This window comes from Bos javanicus, chromosome 26 (assembly GCF_032452875.1).
Source record: "Bos javanicus breed banteng chromosome 26, ARS-OSU_banteng_1.0, whole genome shotgun sequence".
Taxonomy (NCBI): Eukaryota; Metazoa; Chordata; class Mammalia; order Artiodactyla; family Bovidae; genus Bos; species Bos javanicus.
The window spans coordinates 16,186,013-16,213,763 of record NC_083893.1 but is presented as its reverse complement, the minus strand read 5'-3'; the positions used below and the strand labels follow the sequence as shown (position 1 = coordinate 16,213,763).

General features: G+C 38.3%; 1 protein-coding gene and 1 long non-coding RNA gene across 3 annotated transcripts in view; one reads left to right on the top strand and one right to left on the bottom strand.

Annotated features, from left to right (window-relative positions):
• Nucleotides 1–119: 119 nt before the first annotated feature.
• Nucleotides 120–12,880, top strand: LOC133239200 (uncharacterized). Its single transcript, XR_009733754.1, has 2 exons — nt 120–287; nt 1,214–12,880. It is a non-coding gene; the product is annotated as an uncharacterized LOC133239200 (long non-coding RNA).
• Nucleotides 12,881–13,879: 999 nt separating this feature from the next.
• Nucleotides 13,880–27,751, bottom strand: part of LOC133239198 (cytochrome P450 2C42-like) — a 28,491-nt gene continuing 14,619 nt past the window's right edge. For both annotated transcript variants that reach the window (XM_061402862.1, XM_061402860.1), the window contains 4 exons: nt 24,639–24,780; nt 19,354–19,541; nt 15,134–15,275; nt 13,880–14,403 (listed from right to left, as the gene is read on the bottom strand). In XM_061402862.1, the coding sequence (XP_061258846.1) occupies nt 14,222–14,403; nt 15,134–15,275; nt 19,354–19,541; nt 24,639–24,780 (654 nt within the window). In that variant the 3' untranslated portion in view covers nt 13,880–14,221. The remainder of the gene's footprint in view (nt 14,404–15,133; nt 15,276–19,353; nt 19,542–24,638; nt 24,781–27,751) is intronic.

Genomic DNA, 27,751 nt, shown 5'->3' with positions numbered 1-27,751 from the left:
TTGGGACACCTTCATAATGCCTCACATATCTGAATTGGTATGGAAATGTGGTGTGCATTTTCCTCTTTCTCCATCATTCTTATTTACCTCTTATCAGCTAAGTTCCAGGAAGAGATTGATCATATGATTGGCAGAGACCAGAGCCCCTGCATGCAGGACAGAAGCCACATGCCCTATGTGGATGCTGTGGTCCACGAGATCCAGAGATATATTGACTTGATATCCCCACCAACCTGCCCCTTGCAGTGACCCATGACGTTAAATTCAGAAACTACCTCATCCCCAAGGTAAGATTGCTTTCTCTTATAGTAACCTCACTGGTCTTGAAGTTCTTATTTACAAAAATATGGGTACAAACATCGATGAACACAAAGTGAGAGAAGTAAAAATAATCACGTGTGTGGTGGCTTGATGGGTTGTGTGTTGTTTCCAGTTTAGTCTGTAAAGCTTTATAACAGATTTTGACAGGTAGTAACGCAAGACTTCCACATTTTTTTCTGTTTCTTTTATATTGTTTGGTTAACCATTGCTGTCCACATTGAATGTTAGTATCAATTTGTCAAAACACTCTGCTGGACTTTTTAACCAGGTGCCATTTTAGATCAGTTTGGAAAGATTTAATATCATTAAGGGATTCCCTGGTGGCTCAGCCAGTAAAGAATCTGCCCACAATGTGGGAGACCTAGATTCAATCCATGAGACAGGAAAAAGGAATGACAACCCACTCCAGTATTCTTGCCTGGAGAATCCCATGGACAGAGGAGCCTGGCAGTCTACAGTCCATGAGGTCACAAAGAATTGGACACAACTGAGTGACTCACACACACACACACACACACACACACACAACATCGTGACACACTGAATCTTGCAATTAATGAATGTGATATAGTCTCCCTATTTTAAAGGGCTTTATTTAACTTTATTCAATAATTTTTTCAGACATTGTTTTGCATGTTTTTTTGTTTGTTTTTAGTTTTCCAAAGGTGGTTATTGTTGTTGTTATAATTTTTTAATGACTTTTCCATTTTTTATCTGGAATATGGAAATACAATTGATTTTATCATTTTGATATGTTTATATCTAGCAACCTTGCTAATTTTAATATCATTTTGAAAAATCTGTCTCTGGCTAATTGTGATTACTATATATATTATCCTGCTGTCTGGATTAATATCTTTTTTTTCATCTTTATTTCATTTCTGATCTGAAGGAGAGAGAAGGTTAACATCTCACTATTGGGAATGACTATGAGGGCTACTCCAATTCTTCTAAGGGATTCTTGTCTGCAGTAGCAGATATAATGGTCATCTGAATTAAATTCACCCATTAGGTCCATTTTAGTTCACTGATTCCTAAAATGTCGATGAGGGCCTGACCTGCGTGGAGCTCTTTTTATTCTTGACCACAATTTTACAAAAATTTACCTTGAAATCTGTGGTTGATCCAAAGGACATTGACACCACCCCAATTGTCAATAGGTTATTTTCTGTGCCACCTCCTTACTAGCTGTTTCATTCCTGTGTGAAGAATGTTAGATCATCTGGCTTCTTCAGTGATGCTGTCTTCAACTCCCTCTCATCTGCGGCATCGTTCATCTGCTTCCCATCATCTTTTCTGAGAGTGCCTGCTCTAACCTCTCCTCATTGATTGTGCAGTTTCACTGCAGAAATATACCTTCTCTTCTTCTTATTCTGTAACATCTGTATTGGCCACTATGTTTGTAAATAAAATATTGAATTGTTCTATGTGCATAGTACTATGTGAAAATGTTAATCACTGAGTAGCGTCTGACTCTTTGCCATCCATTAGGCTCCTCTGTCCATGGAATTCTCCAGACAAGTATACTGGAGTGGGTAGTCAGTCCCTTCTCCAGGGGATCTTCCATACAAAATTAAAAAAGAAGATTTGTGTGTATCAATACAGAGTTATTTCTCCTATGTATATTCCTTAAAAAACTAAAAAATAATAGAGATACCATGGGAACATTTCTTGCAAAGATAGGCACAATAAAGGACAGAAATGGTATGGACCTAACAGAAGCAGAAGAAATGAAGAAGAGGTGGCAAGCATACACAGAAAACTATACAAAAAAGATCTTCATGACCCAGTAATCATGATGGTGATAATTCACCTAGAGCCAGACATCCTGGAATGTGAAGTCAAGTAGGCCTTAGGAAGCACCACTATGACAAAGCTACTGGATGTGATGGAATCCCAGTTGAGCTATTTCAAATCCCAAAAGATGATGCTGTGAAAGTGCTGCACCCAATATGCCAGTAAATTTGGAAAAGTCAGCAGTGGCCACAGGACTGGAAAAGGTCAGTTTTCATTCCAATCCCAAAGAAAGGCAATGCCAAAGAATATTCAAACTACCACACAAATGCACTTACGTCCCATGCTAGGAAAGTAATTGGAGAAGGCAATGGCAACCCATCCCAGTACTCTCACCTGGAAAATCCCATGGACAGAGGAGCCTGGTAGGCTGCAGTCCATGAGGTCGCTAAAAGTCGAACACGACTGAGAGACTTCACTTTTATTTTTCACTTTCATGCATTGGAGAAGGAAATGACAACCTGCTCCAGTGTCCTTGCCTGGAGAATCCCAGGGACGGGGGAGCATGGTGGGCTGCTGTCTACAGGGTTGCACAGAGTCGGACACGACTGAAGTGACTTAGCAGGAAAGTGATGCTCAAAATTCTCCAAGCCAGGCTTCAACAGTACGTGAGCTGTGAACTTCCAGACGTTCAAGCTGGATTTAAAAAGGCAGAGGAACTAGAGATCAAATTGCCAACATCTGTTGGATCATTAAAAAAGCAAGAGAATTCCAGAAAATCATCTATGTCTGCTTTATTGACTATAGCAAAGCTTTTGACTGTGTGGATCACAACAAACTGTGGAAAATTCTGAAAGAGATGGGAATACCAGACCACCTGATCTGCCTCCTGACAAATCTGTATGCAGGTCAGGAAGCAACGGTTAGAACTGGACATGGAACAATAGACTGGCTCCAAATCAGGAAAAGAGTACATCAAGGCTGTGAATTGTGGCCCTGCTTATTTAACTTGTATACAGAGTACATCATGAGAAATGCTGGACTGGATCAAGCACAAGCTGAAATAAAGATGCTGGGAGAAATATCAATAACCTCAGATATGCAAATGACACCGCCCTTATGGCAGAAAGTGAAGAAGAACTAAAGAGCCTCTTGATGAAGGTGAAAGAGGAGAGTGAAAAAGTTGGCTTAAAGCTCAGCATTCAGAAAACTAAGATCATGGCATCTGGTCCCATCAATCATGGCAAATAGATGGGAAACAGTGGAAACAGTGGCTGACTTTATTTTGGGGGGCTCCAAAATCACTGCAGATTGTTACTGTGAAATTAAAAGACGCTTACTCCTTGGAAGGAAAGTTATGACCAACCTAGACAGCATATTCAAAAGCAGAGACATTACTTTGCCAACAAAGGTTCATGTAGTAAAGGCTCTGGTTTTTCCAGTATTCATGTACGGATGTGAGAATTGGACTGTGAAGAAAGCTGAGTGCCAAAGAATTGATGCTTTTGAACTGTGCTGTTGGAGAAGACTCTTGAGAGTCCCTTGGACTGCAGGGAGATCCAACCAGTCTATTCTAAAGGAGATCAGTCCTGGGTGTTCTTTGGAAGGACTGATGCTAAAGCTGAAACTCCAATACTTTGGCCACCTCCTGCGAAGAGTTGACTCATTGGAAAAGACTCTGATGCTGGGAGGGATTGGGGGCAGGAGAAAGGAAAGACAGAGGATGAGATGGCTGGATGGCATCACCGACTCAACGGATGTGAGTTTGAGAGAACTCCGGGAGTTGGTGATAGACAGGGAGGCCTGGCGTGCTGCAATTTATGGGGTCGCAAAGAGTCGGACATGACTGAGCGGCTGAACTGAACTGAACTGATATTTAGAGAGTTTTTCTTGTGATATATTTAACACTAGGATATGTTATCCTTGAAAATGAAAGGTTTTAAAATATTTTACTGTACATCTGTGGCGGATTCATGTTGATGTATGCCAAAACCAATACAATATTGTAAAGTAATTAGCCTCCAATTAAAATAAATACATTTATATTAAAAAATTAAAAAATAAAAAGCAGAGACGTTACCAACAAAAAAATAAATAAATAAAATATTTTACTGTACCATGCTAGAGTTACAGATACAGCTACATAAAATAGCTAATGATGATATGTTTCAGTTCAGTCAGTTCAGTAGCTCAGTCACGTCCAACTCTTTGTGACCGCATGGACTGCAGCACCCCAGGCTTCCCTGTCCATCACCAACCCCCAGAGCCTACTCAAACTCATGTCCATCACTTCAGTGATGCCATCCAACCATCTCATCCTCTGTTGTCCCCTTCTCCTCCCACCTTCAATCTTTCCCAGCATCAGGGTCTTCCCAAATGAGTCAGTTCTTTGCATCAGGTGGCCAAAGTATTGGAGTTTCAGCTTCAGCATCAGTCCTTCTAATGATTATTCAGGACTGATTTCCTTTAGGATGGACTGGTTGGATCTCCTTGCTGTCCAAAAGACTCTCAAGAGTTTTCTCCAACACCACAGTTCAAAAGCATCAATTCTTTGGCTCTCAGCCTTGTATATAGTCCAACTCTCACATTCATACATGACTACTGAAAAACCATAGCTTTGACTAGACAGATCTTTGTTGGTAAAGTATGTCTCTGCTTTTGAATATGCTGTCTAGGTTGGTCATAACTTTCCTTCCAAGGAGCAAGCATCTTTTAATTTCATGGCTGCATTCACCATCTTCAGTGATTTTGGAGCCCAAAAAATAAAGTCTCTCACTGTTTCCATTGTTTCCCCATCTATTTGACATGAAGTGATGGGATCGGATGCCATGATCTTAGTTTTCTGCATGTTGAGTTTTAAGGCAACTTTTTCACTCTCACTTTTCACTTTCATCAAGAGGCTCTTTAGTTCTTCGCTTTCTGCCATTAGGGTGGTGTCATCTGTGAATCTGAGATTATTGATATTTCTCCCAGAAATCTTGATTACAGCTTGTGCTTCATCCAGCCCAGCATTTCTCATGATGTACTCTGCATGTAAGTTAAATAAGCAGGGTGACAATATACAGCCTTGAAGTACTCCTTTCCTGATTTGGAACCAGTCTGTTTTTCCATGTTCAGTTCTAACTGTTGCTTCTTGACTTACAGACAGATTTGTCAGGAGGCAGGTCAGGTGGTCTGGTATTCCCATCTCTTTTTTGAATAAGATGTTTAAGATCATTCAAATATCAAGATGGAGTAATTTTGGTTCAGGCACCCAAAATAGAATTGAGTAGTCATTGTTGGATGTGGACATGTTTCTGCATCACTGAGAATTTCAATGTTCTGTACTGTATCAAATTCAAGGATACCACAGGTCATTTTTTAAACAATATATGCTAGCAGCAGCTAGCTGGAATCTTGAAGTTTCAAAGATACAAATGTCTGCCCCTCCTGACCTCACAAGTAAGAAAGAGATCATTTCAAATCTCAACCACATTTTTTTCTTAACAAAAGCACCTTCTTGTCAATTCCAATATTAATTCTTTTGTGTTGTTTTGGCTGTGTCACATGGCATGCAGAATCTTAGATCCTCAATCAGGGATGGAACCCATACCCATGTAGTGGAAGCATGGAGACCTAATTACTGGACTGAGAGGGAATTCCTACCAAGTGTAATTCTTTTTTTTTACTTTGATGGTAATTCTTGACAAACAATTTATGTAACCTTGTGTTTTTATCTTTATAAGCTTCCCTTGTTTTGCAGTCAAGCAGAACACAATTCAAGTGCTTCTTGGAGCTCTGTCTCCTGGGCTGCAGTCATAATAAAACTCAACTAAAACCTCTTTATTTCAATTGGGTCTCTGTTCCTGTAATTCTTGGTTGAACACTAACATAATTCAAGCATTTGAATGATCAAAAACAAAGTAAGTAATTAGCTAATTAAATTTATATGCCTTTTACCATGAAATATTTCTTCTCCCTCCCCAACCAAAAAAAAAAAACAAAAAATACACTGGAAAACAAAGCTTATCATTTTGTATTTTTCAAATGGGGGAAAGGGAGCTTTGGGGAAAGCAGGATAACTTCACAGGGTCACAGATGATAATTAAAACTAAGATAGAAACTGAGATCTTCTGATGTCCATTTATTGCACTCACTCACTACTAGAGAAGAAAAACTTTAGCAAAACCAAACTAAACTGCCAACACAAATAATCAATAAGCAGTCTATAATAAGGAATAGAAGTGAGTTTTATCTGAGCCAAACTGAGAACTGTAGCCCAGGAGAGAGTCTCTTAATAGCCTTGAGAAACTTCTCCAGAGAAGCATGGTTTTCATCAGTTTTATATCTCCTCAGAGCAAAGGTCATACATCAAACATGACAAGGTTTCAAAAGAGACAGATCAGCATGTACACAATGAAGTAGTGCGACCTTGACATCTGAGAAGGAAATCTTATCGTCAGTGGACTACTATTATGAGTACCATAGCAAGGGAGGCATTTTATCCCTATTTTCAAAGTGGACATTCTTACTTCTGGATAATTTATCTTTTAATGCTTAAAGTAGATGTACATGTATGATACCTGGAGGAGGAAATGGCAACCCACTCCAGCATTCTTGCCTGGAAAGAGGACCCTGGCAGCCTACCTCCACGGGATCTCAAAGAGTCAGACATGACTGAGCAACTGAGCATGCACGCATAATGTTTAATAACTTAAGGCCATAAGACAGGCTGTTTTAGTTATCATAAAGGCCAGGTTAAATCATGTGTAAGCTGAATGACTTCCTCCCATCTTAAGAAATGAAAATTTCTTCATTTCCCAACATATTACTCTGAATGTACATCTGACTGGCTATTCACAAAATAATGGGCTTCATATTAAATAGATGTCCCCTGACTCCAAGGATTAAAGCATCATAGATTCTCAAGAGGGAAAATAAAAGATAGGGATTCTCCCCTCTCCAGCACTGCAGAGGTGAAATTTGCTCAGGTAACTGAGGGAAGAGCCAATCTCAAGATTTTAGTGGGGAAGGCTTGAGAAACTATGGCTCAAGCCTCCTAGTTGCCTCCAGAAACAACCACTTCTGTTGTGTTTTGGAGTTTGTAAGAAATAATGAAATAAAGAATGCACAGTGCTAGCCAAAACTTTAGAAAACCAAGACCTGATTGAAATAAAAAGATGTTTACTGGAGGTTTGTTAGTACTATAGCCAGGAAGACACAGAATTGTGTCTTGAATTGTGCTTTCCTGAACTACAAAAGCACCAGTTAGAACTGGACATGGAACAACAGACTGGTTCCAAACAGGAAAAGGAGTACGTCAAGGCTGTATATTGTCACCCTGCTTATTTAACTTATATGCAGAGTACATCATAAGAAACGCTGGCCTGGAAGAAATACAAGCTGGAATCAAGATTGCCGGGAGAAATATCAATAACCTCAGATATGCAGATGACACCACCCTTATGGCAGAAAGTGAAGAGGAACTAAAAAGCCTCTTGATGAAAGTGAAAGAGGAGAGTCAAAAAGTTGGCTTAAAGCTCAACATTCAGAAAACGAAGATCATGGCATCTGGTCCCATCACTTCATGGGAAATAGATGGGGAAACAGTGGAAACAGTGTCAGACTTTATTTTTTTGGGCTCCAGAATCACTGCAGATAGTGACTGCAGCCATGAAATTAAAAGATGCTTACTCCTTGGAAGGAAAGTTATGACCAACCTAGATAGCATATTGAAAAGCAGAGACATTACTTTGCCAACAAAGGTCCGTCTGGTCAAGGCTATGGTTTTTCCTGGGGTCATGTTTGGATGTGAGAGTTGGACTGTGAAGAAGGCTGAGCGCCGAAGAATTGATGCTTTTGAACTGTGATGTTGGAGAAGACTCTTGAGAGTCCCTTGGACTGCAAGGAGATCCAACCAGTCCATTCTGAAGGATATCAGCCCTGAGATTTCTTTGGAAGGAATGATGCTAAAGCTGAAACTCCAGTACTTTGGCCACCTCCTGCGAAGAGTTGACTCATTGGAAAAGACTCTGATGCTGGGAGGCATTGGGGGCAGGAGGAGAAGGGGACGACAGAGGATGAGATGGCTGGATGGCATCACTGACTCGATGGACGTGAGTGTGAGTGAACTCCGGGAGTTGGGGATGGACAGGGAGGCCTGGTGTGCTGCGATTCATGGGGTTGCAAAGAGTCGGACGTGAGTGAGCAACTGAACTGAACTGAACTACAAAATGGGGGAAACTTTTCAGATGTGGCTTTGTATCCTTAATAATACTTCACTTTCTCCATTATTTGGATTTTAGCCATTTTATACTTGGGTAGTGGTGTCTATTTGTTAATTTTGTTTGCAAGTTCCTAATGATATATGATGTTAAGCATTTTTCAGATGCTTTATTGTGATCTGTGTATCTTCTTTCATGATGTGTTTGTTCAGTTTTTTTGCCCATTTAAAAATTTTTTTTTAATTGGAGGAAAATTGCTTTACAAAGTTGTGGTGGTTTCTGTCATACAGAAATGCAAATCAGCTGTAATTATAGGCTCCCTCTTGAACCTTCCTCCCCTCCCCTATCCCACCCTCTAGATCATCAAAGAGCGCCAGGCTGGGCTCCCTGTGCTATACAGCAACTTCTCACCAGCCATCTATTTCACACATGGTAGTTTATATATGTCTTTTCTACTTTCTCCATTCCTCTCACTCTCTCCTTCCCCCACTGTGTCCAGAAGTCTGTTCCTGATGTCTGCATCTCCATTCCTTCCCTGCAAATAGGTTCATCAATACCATTTTTCTAGATTCATATATAGGTGTTAATATATATTTGTTTTTCTCTCTCTGACTTAATTCACTCTGTATAACAGGCTCTAGATTCATCCACCTCATAGAACTGACTCAAAGGCATTTTTTTTTATGGCTGAGTAATAGTCCATTGTATATATGTACCACATCTTTATCCTTTCTTCTGTCAATGGACATCTAGGTTGCTTCCATGTCCTAGGTATTGTAAATAGTGCTGCTATGAACATTGGGACACATGTGTATTTTTTAATTATAGTTATCTCAGGGTATATGCCCAGTACTGCAATTGCTGGGTTATATGGTAGTTTTAGGGGCTTCTCATGTGGTGCTAGTGGTAAAGAACCTCTCTACCAATGGAGGAGATTTAAAAGTGTAGGTTCAATCCCAGGATAGAGAAAATCCCCTGGAAGAAGGCATGGCAACCCACTCTAGTATTCTTGCCTGGAGAATTCCCAGGAACAGAGGAGTCTGGCAGGCTATAGTCCATAGTGTTTCAAAGAGTTGGACATGACTGAAGTGACTTAGCACATGCACACATGGTAGCTTTATTCCTAGCTTTTTAAGGAATCTCCATACTGTTCTCCAGTGTGGTGTATCCATTTACATCCCCACCAACAGTGCAAGGGGGTTCCCTTTTCTGATTGTTTACCTAGAGTTTTCAATATACGTTTACAGCTAATCCAAGTCTATTTAAAAAAAATCCAATTCTGTTTCATATGAAGTACAAGTACCTTGTAAAAGTGTATCTAAAGTGTCTCTCCCCTGACTAATATCACTGTTGTCATTTATCCCACTTATCCATAAGATATACTCACAAAATACATTATTGCTACATTTTCAAATAGACTTTTCTGTTAAATCAACTAAGAACAACAAAAATGAAATTGTTATGTTACCTTCCATTATTTTTTTCTGAGACAATATACAAAAGTAAACTCAAAATGGATTAAAGATATAAATGTAAGAATGCAACCATTAAACTCCTAAAAGAAAACATAGTCAGAACACTCTGACATAAATCATAGAAGTATTTTTTTGGATCTATCTTATAAGGAAAGGAAACAACAGGGTAAATAAACAAATAGGACCTAACTACACTTAAAAGCTATCACAAAGAAAAGGAAATCATCAACAAAATGAAAAGAAAACTTCTCAAATAGAAGAAAGTATGTACAAATTGCTTGATCTATTAGGGGTTAACATGCAAAACGTATAAACAGCTCATACAACTCAATATCAAAAAAATCCAAGCAAACATTTAAAAATGGGCAGAAAAAAAAAATGGGAAGAAACCTGAATAGATATTTCTCCAGAGAAGATACACAGGAGACCAACTGGGACAAGAAAAATACTCAATACTGGCAATTATAAGAGAGTGTAAATAAAAATCACAATGAGATACCACTTTACACCTACCAGAATGGCTATCATCAAAAAGAGTACAAGTAACAAACATTGGTAAGGATGTGAGAAAGGGAAGCCCTAATACATTGTTGGTGGGGTTGTAAACTGGTACAACCACTAATGAAAACAGTATGCAACTTTTCCAAAATATAAAAACAGGACTACCATATGATCCAGCAACTCTAAGGTTGGTTATATATCTAAAGATCACAAATGCATTATTTTGAAAAGATACATGCATCCCATGGTCATAGCAGCATCATTTACAGTAGCCAAGATATGGAAACAGCCTAAGTGAATATCAACAGATAAACGGATAAAACAAAATAGTTGGTATACACATATGCTTTGAAATATTACTCGGCCATAAAAAAGAATGAACTTTTTCCATTTGCAACAACATTAGTGAACTTAGAGAGCATTATGCTTAGTGAATAAAGTCTGAAAGAGAAAGGCAAATACTTTATGTCAACACACATGTGAAATCTGAAAAAATAAGATGAATGTATGTAACAAAACAGACTCACAGATGTAGAGAACAAACCAGTAGTCACCAGTGGGGAGAAACAAATAGAGAGGGGCATAATAGGGGATGGGATTAAGAAACAAACTTTTATGTAGAAAATAAATAAGCAACATGGATATGTTATACAACATGGGAAAATGAAGTCATCATTTTGTAATAACTTTAAAGAAAGTATACATAAAATATTGAATATGTTGTATTTCTGAAACTAATATAATATTATAAAACAACTGTATTACAATGAAAGAAGAAAAAGAAAAATACATGGTTTCCCTCTCCATCACTGAAGAGTTAAAATTTCATCGGTGTAACTGATAAATACACAATCTGAAAGTATCAGTGTAACTGAAAAATAATTTATTGGGAAAGTTTGAGATACCATGTCTTTCCCCACCTCTCAGTAACTTTGAGACATAGCTTCTTCTGTTGCTTTTTTAGTCTGTCATTGTCAGAAGTAATGGACTTAAGGATGCACACCAGGGAAGGGAAATTATAGAAAGAACAACAATTGAAGATTTAGTACAGGAGAGAAGGCTGGGACTTCATTAAATGCACCCACAGCAGAGAAGCACCACAACACACACAGCTAAACACAGAGGACATGTACTGGTCATGAGAGATTGACAATTCACACAATTTCCATGCCATCAAATCTCTTCAGATTTTCTCAAATAACTTTGCCTAATGTAAACTGCTCTCACCTTAAGGATGAAGAAACAGGTTCTCTGAGAGTCAGTACTTAAGGCAAGGACATACAGACCAAAGGTATTAGGGCTCACATTGGAACCCACATACTTAGGCTTGGACTTTTCCTTCCAGTGAAACATTCAGTGCAACTAGGTACAAGAGTATCTACTGTACTGTTAGGGTTCATAATGCACCCTAGTCAGTGACTTTCAAAGTAAATATTAATGTAGTTAATAATTATAGAACCTGTTTATTTAATTGGGGGTCAGAAAAGTTTGGTTTTGTAATCTTTTGAGCTGAGTGAACCTAGGTCTACGTGACCACTTTAATCAGGACAAACCTAAGAACTGATTTGTTGCCTAACTCACATGGATCTAACTCTGATAGAAGTAAATCAGTTTATTTTGAATAAAATAAGCTCAGTAATTCTCCTTTAGCAACTATTTTATTCTTTGAGAAAGGAGTGTCTTGCTCTGTACTTCCTTCTTCTTGCTAGGGTTTATGAATGGCAATTCTTCTTATGGTATGAAAGAATGACAAATAATTGGAGCTCTGAGATCAACTCACCTGATCTTAATTTTTTCAAGTGAACAATCACTGCAGATGGTGACTGCAACCATGAAATTAAACTGTCATAAATTCATCAACACCAGAACTTATCTGAGAATTCAGCATTTTTCGCTCTCAGTTTAGTCATATCGCACATCACCTGAAATTCCAATTGATGTCCAAATGATCAGGAGGGCATCAGCATTAAGCCCTCCACAACCATAGATGAATGCACCTTGCCTTGAGGAGAGTTGTGAAGTAGAGTTGGAGTTTTTCTTTTAAATTACTAGAAGCTATTTTTAGAAAAGTTTTAGGTTCTCACCCAAACTAGGTGAAATGTATACAACTCCCAAATGTCCATTACCATACCCAAAAACTTCTATCAGCAGCCTTCACCAGTGTGGTACATTTGTTTCACTCAATGAACTGACACAGTATTATCAAGCAAAGTCCTTGGTTTCTAAAAGTTTCATCTTCTGTGTTGTGTTCTATTTTTTTTTTTTTTTACAAAACCATAATAATTTGAATAGACCATTGTGGTATCAAACAGAATAGTTCCTTTACCCTAAAAATCTGTGATTCACTTATTCATTCTTCCCTCCTACCAAACTCCTGGAAACCGCTGATTTTTTTCACTGTCTCCATAATTTTGCCTTTTCAGAATGTTGTATGGTTGAAATCATAGTATGTTGTCTTCAGATGGTTTCTCTCACTAAAGTAATTTTCATAAGGTTTATCCATGAGTTTTCATGGTTTGTCAGCTCATTTCTAACAACAAAATAATGTTCAGTTGTATGGATGTGCTGCAGTTTATGCATTCACGTACTGAAGGATTCTTGGTAGCTTCCAGGTTTTAGCAACTATGAATAAAGTAACTATGAAAATTCATGTGAGGGTTTTCATGTGGACAGAAGTTTTCAACTCATTGGGTTAATACCAAGGAGTGTGATTGCTGGATCATTTCAAAATCACATATTTTGTTTTGTAAAAACTATCAACTGACTTCCAAAGTGGCTGTACCATGCAAAGTTGTACACAATAATAATAATCCTTGTTCCTTACACATCATCACCAATATTTGGTTTTGTCAACGATTTGGATTTTACTAATTGTTATTTGGGTGTAATGGTATCTCATTGCTGTTACTGTTTGCAAGTTCCTAGTGATATATCATGTTGAGCATTTCCACGTGCTTATTTGCCATGCATATATCTACCTTGGTGAGGTATTCATTCAGGTCACTTGCTCTTTTTTTTTTTCCTGGCTGCACTGTGCTGTGCAATGAAACTTACCCAACCACGGATCAGACTCCTACCCTCTGAGGTGGAAACTCAGGGTCTTAACCAGCGGACCACCTGGGAAGTCATTTACCCATTTTCAAAATGGCTTGTTAGATTTCTAATTGTTGAGTTTCAGAGTTCTTAGTACACTTGAATGGGCTTCCCAGGTCGTGCTAATGGTAAAGAACCTGCCTAACAATGCAGGAGTCCTAAAAGGTATAGGCTCAATCTCTGGGTTGGGAAGATTCCCCTGGAGGAGGGCAGGGCAACCCACTCCAGATTCTGGCCTGAGAAATCCCATGGACAGGGGAGCCTGGTGGGCGACAAGCTATGGGATCACAGAAGAGTTGGACATGACGGAGCAATTAAACAAAAACCATCACTGATCTCAATATTTCCTACAGGATGAAACTGCTCCTGAAAACAATTTCTCCACCTTCAAATCCAAACCTCAGGTAACTCATTTTAACATGCAGCCCAGGGAGCTTTTCTACTCCCATTCCCTCTGTCCTTCTCTGTGCATATGAGAACCATGTGACATCTTTGCCTCTTTTCTTTCCTCCCTTATATGCAATATGTACAAAAGAAGGAAAGCTTGAAAACTGGCTTATCAAATTATGTGTTTTATTAGGAATATGCATATCAGAAATAGCTCTGTATTGTACACAGTGATCATCCTGTTCTATATTGTGTGGAGCGCATAGTACTATGCACACAGAACTACTCAATATTATGTAATTATTTGCATATCTGGAGGCCAATATAGATGTTACAGAGTATGAAGAATAGCAGATAGATACATTTCTGTAGTGAAATTACACAATAAATGAAGAGAGGTCAGAGCAGGCACTCTCAGAAAAGATGATGGGAAGCAGGTGAACAATGCCGCAGATGAGAGGGAGTTGAAGACAACATCACTGAAGAAACTAGAGGATCTAACATTCCTCACACAGGAATGAAACAGAGCTGGTAAAAAGGTGGCACAGAAAGTAACCCATTGACAACTGGGGTGGTGTCGAGGTCCTTTGGGTCAACCACAGATTTCAAGGTAAAGTTTTGTAAAATTGTGGTCAGGAATAAAAACAGCTCCATGCGGGCCAGGCCCTCTCCCACACAAATCCGTTTCCCTGGAAACAACAAACACAGAGGGTACATACTCCTTGAACTCTGTCTTTCTGGCTGTCAGAAAAGAGACTATGTAGTAGCCATTTGATGAATGTTTGAATGGATGGATGGAATGGCTGGATAGACAGATGGGAAAAGGGTGAACACATATGCTATCCACCTAACATCTTATCATAATAAATATCATTCCTTCAAGAAATATTTACTGACTATTCCAAACACTTCATTAAATTATTCATGCATTATAACTGCAATTTCATATTTTCAATTTTCTACCCATCTTTTTCTAGAAAGCCACGTATACTGGCTGTATTTTCTGATCCTAGTCTAGTAGTCCCACATGTTTCTTTTCATTCTTCACAGCCTCTGTTCTCTGCTCTAAGTATACCTACTCTTCATCAAACTCCAACACACCTTTAAGTTTCAAGTTTTATAACACACATTTTTTTTTTTTTTTGGCTAAGATGTAGTTCTCTGATATTTTCAGTTCCCAGCTCAAGTTTTATTTCTAAATGGAAAGAACTGGGTCACCTCTCCAAAGTTTCAGTAATCTAGCCCAATAATGAGGATGTTTCATGGGGACGGAAAGAGCATAGTTATTGGGCTGCTACCCCTCATCATGGACAAAGAGCATTTCTACCAGCCCCAGGGTAGGTACTTTGTAACTCCCAACTGATCCTTAGAAGGTATCCTGTCCTCTAAAGTACTGAATGGAGAAAAAAAAAATATTACCTGTTGAGAAAGCCATGAAATGGTCACTCTTCCTAAAGTTGCCACTCTCATCCAGAAAGTGGCCAGGGTCAAACACCTCTGGGTTGGGAAATTCTTTGTCATCATATAGCACAGAAGTCAGTGATGTTAATATACCTGTGCCCTGGAAAGAACAGATGAAGATAAACTGAACTATGAAAAAGTCACAGAGCTGGAAGAACTGCCTCAGATCATTTAGTCCAATCTTGTGATCAATAATGAAGAATCCTCAGACCAAAGAAGGGCAGTGACATTTTGAGGAAGAAAGAACAAGTTATAAAGAAGAATACATTTAAGACTAGTGGCAATGATGCTGCTAAGTGAACAGCCTCTGAAATACTAGGTACATGGATTCTGGGGTGCCAGACCTTATGAACCATTCTGCTTATCACATTTGGACAGTGGTATCTGACCACACCAGCTGCTTTACTTTATTTATTTTTTGAAATTTAATTAATTTATTTTACTTTACAATATTGTATTGGTTTTCCCATACATTGCCATACATTTTTGCCATACATTGACTTGAATCTGCCATGAGTGTACATGTGTTCCCCATCCTGAACCCCCTTCCCACCTGCCTCCCAATACCATCCCTCTGGGTCACCCCAGTGCACCAGCCCCGAGAATCCTGTATCATGCATCAAACCTGGACTGGCGATTCGTTTCACATATGATATTTTACATGTTTCGATACCATTCTCCCGTATCATCCCACCCTCACCCTCTCCCACAGAGTCCAAAAGACTATTCAATACATCTGTGTCTCTTTTGCTGTCTCACATACAGGGTTATCATTACCTTCTTTCTAAATTCCATATATATGCATTAGTATACTGTATTGGTGTTTTTCTTTCTGGCTTACTTCACTCTGTATAGTAGGCTCCAGTTTCATCCACCTCATTAGAACTCATTCAAATGTACTCTTTTTAATGGCTGAGTAATACTCCATTGTGTATATGTACCACAGCTTTCTTTTATTATTATTATTTTATTTTATTTTTACTTTACAATATTGTATTGGTTTTGCCATACAACAACATGCATCTGCCACAGGTATACACATGTTCCCCATCCTGAACCCCCTTCCCACCTGCTTCCCAATACCATCCCTCTGGGTCACCCCAGTGCACCAGCCCCAAGCTTCCTGTATCATGCATCGAACCTGGACTGGCGATTAGTTTCTTATATGATATTATACATGTTTTAATGCCATTCTCCCAAATCATCCCCCCCTCCCTCTCCCACAGAGTCCAAAAGACTGTTCTATACATCTGTGTGTCTTTTGCTGTCTCACATACAGGGTTGTCGTTACCATTTTTCTAAATTCCATATGTACGTTTTAGTATACTGTATTGGTGTTTTTCTTTCTGGCGTACTTCACTCTGTATAATAGGCTACAGTTTCATTCACCTCATTAGAACCGATTCAAATGTATTCTTTTTAATGGTTGATTAATATTCCATTGTGTATATGTACCACAGCTTTCTTATCCATTCATCTGCTGATGGACATCTAGATTGCTTCCAAGTGCTGGCTATTATAAACAGTGCTGAGATGAACATTGGGGCACAAGTGTCTCTTTCGATTTCTAACACCATACACAAAAATAAACTCAAAATGGATTAAAGATCTAAATGTAAGACCAGAAACTATTAAACTCCTAGAGGAAAACATATAGCAAAACACTCTCTGACATAAAACACAGTAGGATTCTCTATGACACATCTCCCAGAATACTGGAAATAAAAGCAAAAATATACAAATGGGACTGAATTAAAATTAAAAGTTTCTGCACAACAAAAGAAACTATAAGTAAGGTGAAAAGATAGCCTTCAGAATGGGAGAAAATAATAGCAAATGAAGCAACTGACAAAGAATTAACCTCAAAAATATACAAGAAACTCCTGAAGCTCAATTCCAGAAAAATTAATGACCCAATCAAACAGTGGGCCAAAGAACTAAACAGACATTTCTCCAAAGAAGACATACAGATGGCTAACAAATACATGAAAAGGTGCTCAACATCACTCATTATCAGAGAAATGCAAATCAAAACCACAATGAGGTACCATTTCATGCCAGTCAGAATGGCTGCTATCCAAAAGTCTACAAGCAATAAATGCTGGAGAGGGTGTGGAGAAAAGGGAACCCTCTTACACTGTTGGTGGGAATGCAAACTAGTACAGCCACTATGGAGAACAGTGTGGAGATTCCTTAAAGAACTGGAAATAGAACTGCCATATGACCCAGCAATCCCACTGCTGGGCATACACACTGAGGAAACCAGAAGGGAAAGAGACACGTGTACCCCAATGTTCATCGCAGCACTGTCTATAATAGCCAGCACTTGGAAGCAACCTAGGTGTCCATCAGCAGACGAATGGATAAGAAAGCTGTGGTACATAAACACAATGGAGTATTGTTCAGCCATTAAAAAGAATACATTTGAATCAGTTCTAATGAGGTGAATGAAACTGGAGCCTATTACACAGAGTGAAGTAAGCCAGAAAGAAAAACACCAATACAGTATACTAACACATATATATGGAATTTAGAAAGATTGTAACGATAACCCTGTATGCAAGACAGCAAAAGAGACACTGATGTATAGAACAGTCTTTTGGACTCTGTGGGAGAGGGCAAGGGTGGGATGATATGGAAGAATGGCATTGAAACATGTATTATATCATATGTGAAACGAATTGCCAGTCCAGGTTCGATGCATGATACAGGATGCTTGGGGCTGGTGCACTGGGATGACCCAGAGGGATGGTATGGGAGGGAGGTGGGAGGGGAGGTCAGGATGGGGAACACGTGCACACCTGTGGTGGATTCATGCTGATGTATGGCAAAACCAATACAATATTGTAAAGTAATAAGCCTCCAATTAAAATAAATAAATTTATATTAAAAAAAGAAAATTAGGACATTTTAAGTATAACTTGTACATTAAATAATATTATTGTTTCAGGGATAACTCCTGTGCACAAATGGTATTATTCCTCTGCGTCCAATAATCACTGTTATTGAGGTATGCATACTGAAGTAGGGAGCTTTTGATGGATAGTTGGATATGGATAGATAAGCATTTATTAATGGAAGAAATTTTCACATATTGCCATATAGTGAAGTCATTCTGTTTTATAAATAATTTAACTTGAATTCTGTATTAAGTAAAAGATCCTGTTATGGTCTATTGAATATGTTGTCCATGCTCCTGCTCAGTCATGTCCGACTCTTTTTGACCCCATGGACTGTAGCCCACCAGCCTCCACTGTCCATGGGATTTTTCAGGCAAGAATACTGGAATGGGTTGCCATTTCCTTCTCCAGGAGATCTTCCTGAGTCAGGGATTGAAATGGTATCTCCTGCATCTCCTGTATTGGCAGGTGAATTCTTTTATCACTGAGCCCAGGGAAACTTCCCTAATCTGATTTAAAAAAAAATCTAACAAAATATACATAAAACATTATTCCTAATAGTGAGATGTTAACTTCCACTTTCTTTCATATCAGAGATGATACAAGGATGACATGAAGAAATTAACCCAGATAGCAGGATAATGTATATGGAAATTGCTATTAACTAGAGACATTTTCAAAATTACATTAAATTTAGCAAGGTTGTTACATATAAGGTCATCAAAATGATAAAATCAATTATATTTTGATCTTCCACATAAAATGGAAAATGCATTTTAAAATGCTTATAACAACAACAATAACCACCTTGGCAAGACAAAAAAATACGTAAACCACTGCCTGAAAAAATTATTGAAAAAATTAAAGAAAGCCCTTTAAAATAGAAAGACTATATCATATCCAATAAATGAAAAATTCAATGTGTCATGATATTAAGTCTTTCCAAACTGATCTAGCATGTCACTCTGATAAAAAAATCCCAGCAGAGTGTTCTGGTAAATCAACAAATTGATACTAATGTTCATTTGGAAATGTGGACAGCTATTGTTAGCCCAACAACATAAAAGAAGCAGAACAAATTTGGAAGTCTTGCACTGCTACCTGTCAAAATCCATTATAAAGCTTTATAGACTAAACTGGAAACAACACACAACCCATCAATCCACAACACACATGGCTATTTTTACTCTCTCACCTTGCGTTCATCAAGGGTTGCACCCATACTGTGTAAATGAGAACTTCAAGACCAATGAGGTCAGTAAAAGAAACCAATCCTACCTTTGGGATGAGGTAGTTTCTGAATTTAATGTCACAGGTCACCGCATGGGGCAGGTTGGTGGGGACCAGGTCAATGTATCTCTGGATCTCGTGGACCACAGCATCTGTGTAGGGCATGTGGCTCTTGTCCTGCATGCAGGGGCTCCGGTGTCTGCCAATGACATGGTCAATCTCTTCCTGGACCTTAGCTGAAAGGAAGGTAAGGAAGACTGATGGAGAACGAGGAAAATTCACACCACATTCCATACCAATTCAGGGATGCATGAGCACTATGATGGTGTCCCAGTATCATTATACACAAAAACTGTATGACCATAAGTAGAACTAAACATAGAGAGATAATGGGCCATAATACAGACACATAAAAGTCTCTTACAAGCCTGGCTTAAGCATCTATCAGTTCAGTTCAGTTCAGTCGCTCAGCCGTGTCCAGTTCTTTGCGACCCCATGAATTGCAGCACGTCAGGCATTCCTGTCCACCACCAAGCCCCGGAGTTCACTCAAACTCATGTCCATCGAGTTGGTGATGCCGTACAGCCATCTCATCCTCTGTCATTCCTTTCTCCTCCTGCCCCCAATCCCTCCCAGCGTCAGGGTCTTTTCCAATGAGTCAACTCTTCGCATGAGGTGGCCAAAGTACTGGAGTTTCAGTTTTAGCATCAGTCCTTCCAAAGAACACCCAGGACTGAACTCCTTTAGAATGGACTGGTTGGATCTCCTTGCAGTCCAAGGGACTCTCAAGAGTCTTCTCCAACACCACAGCTCAAAGCATCAATTCTTTGGTGCTCAGCTTTCTTCACAGTCCAACTCTCACATCTATGCATGACCACTGGAAAAACCATAGCCTTGACTAGATGGACTTTGTTGGTGAATTTATGTCTCTGCTTTTGAATATGCTATCTAGGTTGGTCATAACTTTCCTTCCAAGGAGTACGTGTCTTTCAATTTCATGGCTGCAGTCACCATCTGCAGTGATTTTGGAGCCCAAAAGAATGAAGTCTGACACTGTTTCTACTGTTTCCCCATCTATTTGCTGTGAAGTGATGGGACCGGATGCCATGATCTTAGTTTTCTGAATGTCGAGCTTTAAGCCAACTTTTTCACTCTCCTCTTTCACTTTCATCAAGAGGCTTTTTAGTTCCTCTTCACTTTCTGCCATAAGGGTGGTATCATCTGCATATCTGAGGTTATTGATATTTATCCCAGCAGTCTTGAGTCCAGCTTGTGCTTCTTCCAGCCCAGCATTTCTCATGATGTACTCTGCATAGAAGTTAAATAAGCAGGGTGACAATATACAGCCTTGACGTACTCCTTTCCCTATTTGGAACCAGTCTGTTGTTCCAAGTCCAGTTCTAACTGTTGCTTCCTGACCTGCATATAGGTTTCTCAAGAGGCAGGTCAGGTGGTCTGGTATTTCCATCTTCTGGTATTTCCATCTCTTTCAGAATTTTCCACCGTTTCTTGTGATCCACATAGTCAAAGGCTTTGGCATAGTCAATAAAGCAGAAATAGATGTTTTTCTGAAACTCTCTTCCTTTTTTGATGATCCAGTGGATGTTGGCAATTTGATCTCTGGTTCCTCTGCCTTTTCTAAATCCAGCTTGAACATCTGGAAGCTCATGGTTCACGTATTGCTGAAGCCTGGCTTGGAGAATTTTGAGCATTACTTTACTAGCGTGTGAGATGAGTGCAATTGTGCAGTAGTTTGCATATTCTTTGGCATTGCCTTTCTTTGGGATTGGAATGAAAACTGACCTTTTCCAGTCCTGTGGCCACTGCTAAGTTTTCCAAATTTGCTGGCACATTGAGTGCAGCACTTTCACAGCATCATCTTTCAGGATTTGAAATAGCTCAACTGAAATTCCATCACCTCCACTAGCTTTGTTCGTAGTGATGCTTTCTAAGGCCCACTTGACTTCACATTCCAGGATGTCAGACTCTAGGTGAGTGATCACACCATCGTGATTATCTTGGTCATGAACATCTTTTTTTGTACAGTTCTTCTGTGTATTCTTGTCACCTCTTCTTAATATCTTCTGCTTCTGCTTGGTTCATACCATTTCTGTCCTTTATCAAGCCCATCTTTGCATGGAATGTTCCCTTGGTATCTCTAATTTTCTTGAAGAGATCTCTAGTCTTTCCCATTCTGTTGTTTTCCCTATTTCTTTGCATTGATCGTTGAGGAAGGCTTTCTTATCTCTCCTTGCTATTCTTTGGAACTCTGTATTCAGATGCTTATATCTTTACTTTTCTCCTTTGCTTTTTGCTTCTCTTCTTTTCACAGCTATTTGTAAGGCCTCCTCAGACAGCCATTTTGCTTTTTTGCATTTCTTTTCCATGCGGATGGTCTTGATCCCTGTCTCCTGTACAATGTCACGAGCCTCCGTCCATAGTTCATAAGGCACTCTATCTATCAGATCTAGTCTCTTAAATCTATTTTTCACTTCCACTGTATAATCATAAGGGATTTGATTTAGGTCACACTTGAACGGTCTAGTGGTTTTCCCTACTTTCTTCAGTTTAAGTCTGAATTTGGCACATCTTTCTATATTAGCATACATGATAAAGCAAAGAGAAATGATGAAATGTTTCAAATATAAACAGAATATAAAGTCAAGAAATTATAGTCCTTAAAGAAAGAAACAAGAATCAAATATTAACTTTATATTGGAATAACATAGGTTGAAAAGTTAAATTATAAAACATATGTTTTGTGTATTTGTGTATTATGCATGTGCAATTTGCAATGGTACTCAGGTCATTCTCCAGCTGTCAAATGCCACCACTTTCAGCATTCTAGCAGTTTCTTCTGAAATTCATGTCCTTTTTCTTAATAGTGACTATTTTTATTTCTCACTCACAGATTGTTAAACAATATCTGACATCTTGGTATGAGAGTTGAGAATTTACATCTCCATCCTTCCTCATACAAAATCACACATACACCACACACACATACACATCCCCTTAATCTATTTCCCCAATATATTTACACCACAATTTTTGATGGAGAATATTCATTGTACCATCATTCTACAATGCTCTCTGGTAAGACAATTATGATCATGCTTCATATTTGTTACTTTCTTGGACTTAACCACATGTCTTTATTTCAATTCATAAAATTCTCTACCCTGATTCAATTATTTCCAAATGCTTAGGTAGATGTTCAAATTATTCAGAAGCCACAAGTAGTCTATCACCTCTGTTTTGTTCTTAGTATCTCCTCAAATACCTGCTTTATTCATATAACCCATTTAGAAATGGATATTTTCCAGGCCTGCTGTCTAGCAACAACATTGACACTTTCACTCTCCTTCATGAGATTTCCAAATCCCTGGAGCCCATGACCTTCCTCTGACATTACTTAAGGCATGTGGATGAGAAAGGGGAAAGAGTGGGTAAAAATTTTGTTAAACATACAAGTCTGAAAATACCCTTTTAAAAATTAATACCCAGTTTGATAGTTGCCCTTGAATTATGATGTTGTTGTGAACTCTTTTATCTATAACCTGCTACATCTCTCTGAATGTTTTTGTGATTTTTCTCTTTTATCCAGGTATTCTGAAATTTTATGACCCTGTGTCTTGGGGTGGATGTTCTTATTTCATTCACTCTGTGGGACATGTTGAGAGAATTTTCTATCTACATAGCAAAACTTGGAAGTCTTTTCTCCAGAGTGCTCACTCTCTGGAGTTTTCCTCTAACTGCTGAATTTCAGGAAGCAGGATGGGAAAGGAGCTAAGAATCTCTGAATTCAAGAAGTGGATTCTTCCCTAACCTTTCCTCTAAGCTGTGACCTCACTCTTTACCCCTGTCTCTGCCCAGTGTCCTAAGTAGGGCCTCTTAGATTCCCTTTCTCTAGACAGTAAACCTCTTTCATTCTATTGAAGAAACAGAGTTACCTGATGAAAGGAGTTATCAAAGACTTGTGGTTGGGAGAGTTTCCTTTATCAACCTATGTCTTCCTCTATCTTTTTTGAAACCAGGTACTTCCAAACATAACCTTAAGGACTGTAAGAACATAAATGACTTCTTGTTTGATGACACCACTCTAATGGCAGAAAGTGAAGAGGAACTGAAGAGCCTTTTGATGAGAGTGAAAGAGGAGAGTGAAATGCTGGCTTAAAACTCAACATTCAAAAAACTAAGATCATGGCATCTGGTCCCATCACTTTATGGCAGTGATTAGATAGCATTGCTGACTCAATGGACATGAATTTGAGCAAACTCTAGGAGACAGGGAAAGACAGGGGACTCTGGAATGCTGAAGTTCATGGGGTCATAAAGAGTTGAATACGACTTAGCCACTGAACAACAACCACAATATTATACCGTTTCCTCTTCTGACATTTAGGCTATAACTTCATCCTCTCTATTGACTTCATTGTCAACCCTCAATATGCTCTCTGTGTTTCAGAAATTTGTTGAATATTTGTTGGCTGCTTCCTGACTCCGGCTTAGAAAGGCTAATTCTCATAGGTTATAGGTGATAATCATTTCAGTGGTATTCTGACAATAAACAAGAAAATGTGTGCTTCTAAACATAACGATAGCCTTTAAAAGTTAATTTCTAACAAAAAGTTCTTTTTGAAAGATAAAATTCTTGACCCCTTAAAACGTGTATTTTGGCAACAACCATTTTTCTGGAAACTTATGGATTAATACAATTTCTTTACATACATATCTTAAGCTAATTTATTGTCAATCTAACTCTTTAGAGGTCTTCCTAGATTGTTTAAATTGCATCAGGCAGCCTCACCAAATTTCTATGATTTCCAATCTGTTTAATAAGGAGAGCTTCCAGTGTCCCAACCCTGGTTTCTTTCTTTCTTTCTTTGATTTTTGGCCACTCTGTCCATAGCATGTGGGATCTTAGTTTCCTGACCTGGGTTTGAATCAATACTTCCTGCACTGGAGATTCAGTTGTAACCACTAGACCACTGGGGAAGTTCTTGGACCATGGTTCTAGAACACTGTATTTTCAGAATGTGGGGACATCAGAGTGGTCTTTCCATAATTGAAACCAATATGCAGCTCTAGGCCAATTCATGCTGGCTGTGCTTGCTACACATGACCTCCCATGAAATTCTGATGCTTAATATCTTCACAAATTATATAAAGATGTCACATTACTATCCCTTCATTAAATCTGGGGTGGGGGGGGGAAATTAAGCTGCTCAGTCTGAGATTTAGGTAATTCTCTGAGAGAAACAAGGTGGAATACATTCAAGTGTCTTTCTATCATCTCTTCTGAGGTCACCCTGCCCACCATATTATCATACCTGTGACCTCTGGGTGTTTCAGCAGGAGGAGGAGCCCATATCTCAGTGTGGTGCTCGTCGTCTCTGTCCCAGCCACAAACAAATCCAATACAGTGTGTGCCAAGTTTTCAACTGTATACTCCAGTTCTTGATTGTGCTTTTCCTAGGAATGATTTAATTAAAAAGTTACAAAGCATACAAAAAAGGAGGAAGTATGGACCAGTAATAGCAAAAATAATAAGTTGACACAAATCATTTCTGAGGAAATCCAGATATGGACTTACTAAACAAAAACTTTAAGATACATGTCTTTAATATGCTTAAATAGCTAATGAAAATCATCAAGAACTAAATAAAATATTGAAAAGATATTGAAAATAATGAAAAGTGTATGAATAAGTATAGAATAACAAGAAAGGTACTATAAAAATAAAAAAAACAGAATTTTGGAGCTAGAAATCACACTACCTGAACATTTTTAAATTTACCAGAGAGTTTGAACAGTAGACTATGGGAAATCCGAGAAAGAAACAGCAAATCTGAAGCAGAATAAAAATTTCCAGTGTGATTATCAGAAAGAAAAAGGAATAAAGAAAAATAAATAGAACCTAAGGACCCATGGCACTCAATCAATTGTACTAACTAATATCCACTTTATGAGATCCCAGAAAAGAGTTAGGGAAGGAACAGAAAATAAGTATTTGAATAAGAATGACTGAAAACTTCCAACATTTTGTGAAGTACATGAATCTAGAAATCCAAAAAGCTAAACAAGCTCCAAGAGTAATGAAACCAAATAGACTCACTTTGAGGCATATTTTAATCAGACTGTCAAAAGCCAAAGCAAAAGAGAGAATGTTCAAAACATCAAGAGAATAGTAACTTATCATGTACAAAGGATCATCATTAGGATAACAGCTCATTTTTTCCACAGACACTGTAGAGGCCAAATATCAATGGAAAGATATATTTAAAATCTCAAGTGTAAATATGTCAACCAAGAATTTTGCATTTGGCAAAACCATCCCTCCATAAATTACGAGACATAAGACATCCCCAAATTAAAAGCTAAGGGGTTCCAGTTAACAAAACCAAAGGACAAGATGATAATTCAAAGCCAGATTGACAAAGTTCCTTGTTAAAAATAACTATGTAGGTAAATGGAAAAGCAAAAGCTACTGTATTCTAATTTAAAAGCCTCATTTCATTTCCCATATTATTTAAAAGAAAAAAACACGAAACAATCATTATAAGTATATGATTCTAGGCACAAAATATAAAGATGTGATTTTGTGACACCAATGAAATAAAGGGGGGATGAAGCTGGATGGGAGCAGAGTTAATGTACATGATTTGAAGCTATTGAGGAATCAGTTCATACTGAATTGTTATGAATTTAGAATGTTAACAGTAATCTCTTTTATAAGTACTAAGAAATTAGTTTTAAAACACAAAAAAAATTTGGATGGAATTTAAAAAAGGTACATTAGGAAAAGATCAAACAAAACTAAGGCTATATTGAAGGAACTAAGAAACAAAAATTATGAAATACATTAGAGCAAAAATTATAGGGCAGAAATAAATTCTTCAATGTGAATAATTAATCGATTGAAACTCATGGTTTAAGACAGATATTGAAAGAATAAGATTTTAAATTGTTTATCTAAATATTCCACTACATATTCATAATATATCTATACAAATATAGAATATAATTTAGCCATTTAAAAAAAAGGAAATCCTGATATCTGTGACAACATGGATGGGCCTTGAAGTTGTGCTAAGTGAAATAAATGAGACACAGAAAGACAAGTTACCATATGATCAAATTCATATATGAAATATTTTAAAAACTTGATCTTATAAATAGAGAGGATACATTGGTGGCTGCAAGGGTTGGGAGGGGAGATCAAAATGAATGAAGGGAATAAAAGGTGCAAAAAGTCCAGTTATAAAATAAATAAGTCCTGGTGATGTAATAAACAGCATGATGACTATCAGATCAGAACAGATCAGTCGCTCAGTCGTGTCCGAATCTTTGCGACCCCATGAATCACAGCACGCCAGGCCTCCCTGTCCATCACCAACTCCCGGAGTTCACTCAGACTCATGTCCATTGAGTCAGTGATGCCATCCAGCCATCTCATCCTCTGTCGTCCCCTTCTCCTCTTGTCCCCAATCCCTCCCAGCATCAGAGTCTTTTCCAATGAGTCAACTCTTTGCATGAGGTGGCCAAAGTACTGGAGTTTCAGCTTTAGCATCATTCCTTCCAAAGAAATGCCAGGGCTGATCTCCTTCAGAATGGACTGGTTGGATCTCCTTGCAGTCCAAGGGACTCTCAAGAGTCTTCTCCAACACCACAGTTCAAAAGCATCAATTCTTCAGTGCTCAGCCTTCTTCACAGTCCAACTCTCACATCCATACATGACCACTGGAAAAATCATAGCCTTGACTAGACGAACCTTTGTTGGCAAAGTAATGTCTCTGCTTTTGAATATGCTGTCTAGTTTGGTCATAACTTTCCTTCCAAGGAGCAAACATCTTTTAATTTCATGGCTGCAGTCACCATCTGCAGTGATTTTGGAGCCCAGAAAAATAAAGTCTGACACTGTTTCCACTGTTTCCCCATCTATTTCCCATGAAGTGATGGGACAGGATGCCATGATCTTCATTTTCTGAATGTTGGGCTTTAAGCCAACTTTTTCACTCTCCACTTGCACTTTCATCAAGAGGCTTTTGAATTCCTCTTCACTTTCTGCCATAAGGGTGGTGTCATCTGTATACCTGAGGTTATTGATATTTCTCCCGGCAATCTTGATTCCAGCTTGTGTTTCTTCCAGTCCAGCGTTTCTCATGATGTACTCTACATAGAAGTTAAATAAGCAGGGTGACAATATACAACCTTGACGTACTCCTTTTCCTATTTGGAACCAGTCTGATGACTATAGTTAATGACATATTCCCTATTTCAATTGCTAAGAGAGCAAATCCTAAGATTCACAAGAAAAAATCCATAACTATGTGTGATAATTAATGTTAATTATATATATTGTAGTAATCATTTTTAATATATGCATATATTGAATCATTATGTGACACTATAATCTAATAACTAATATGTTATATGTCAACTA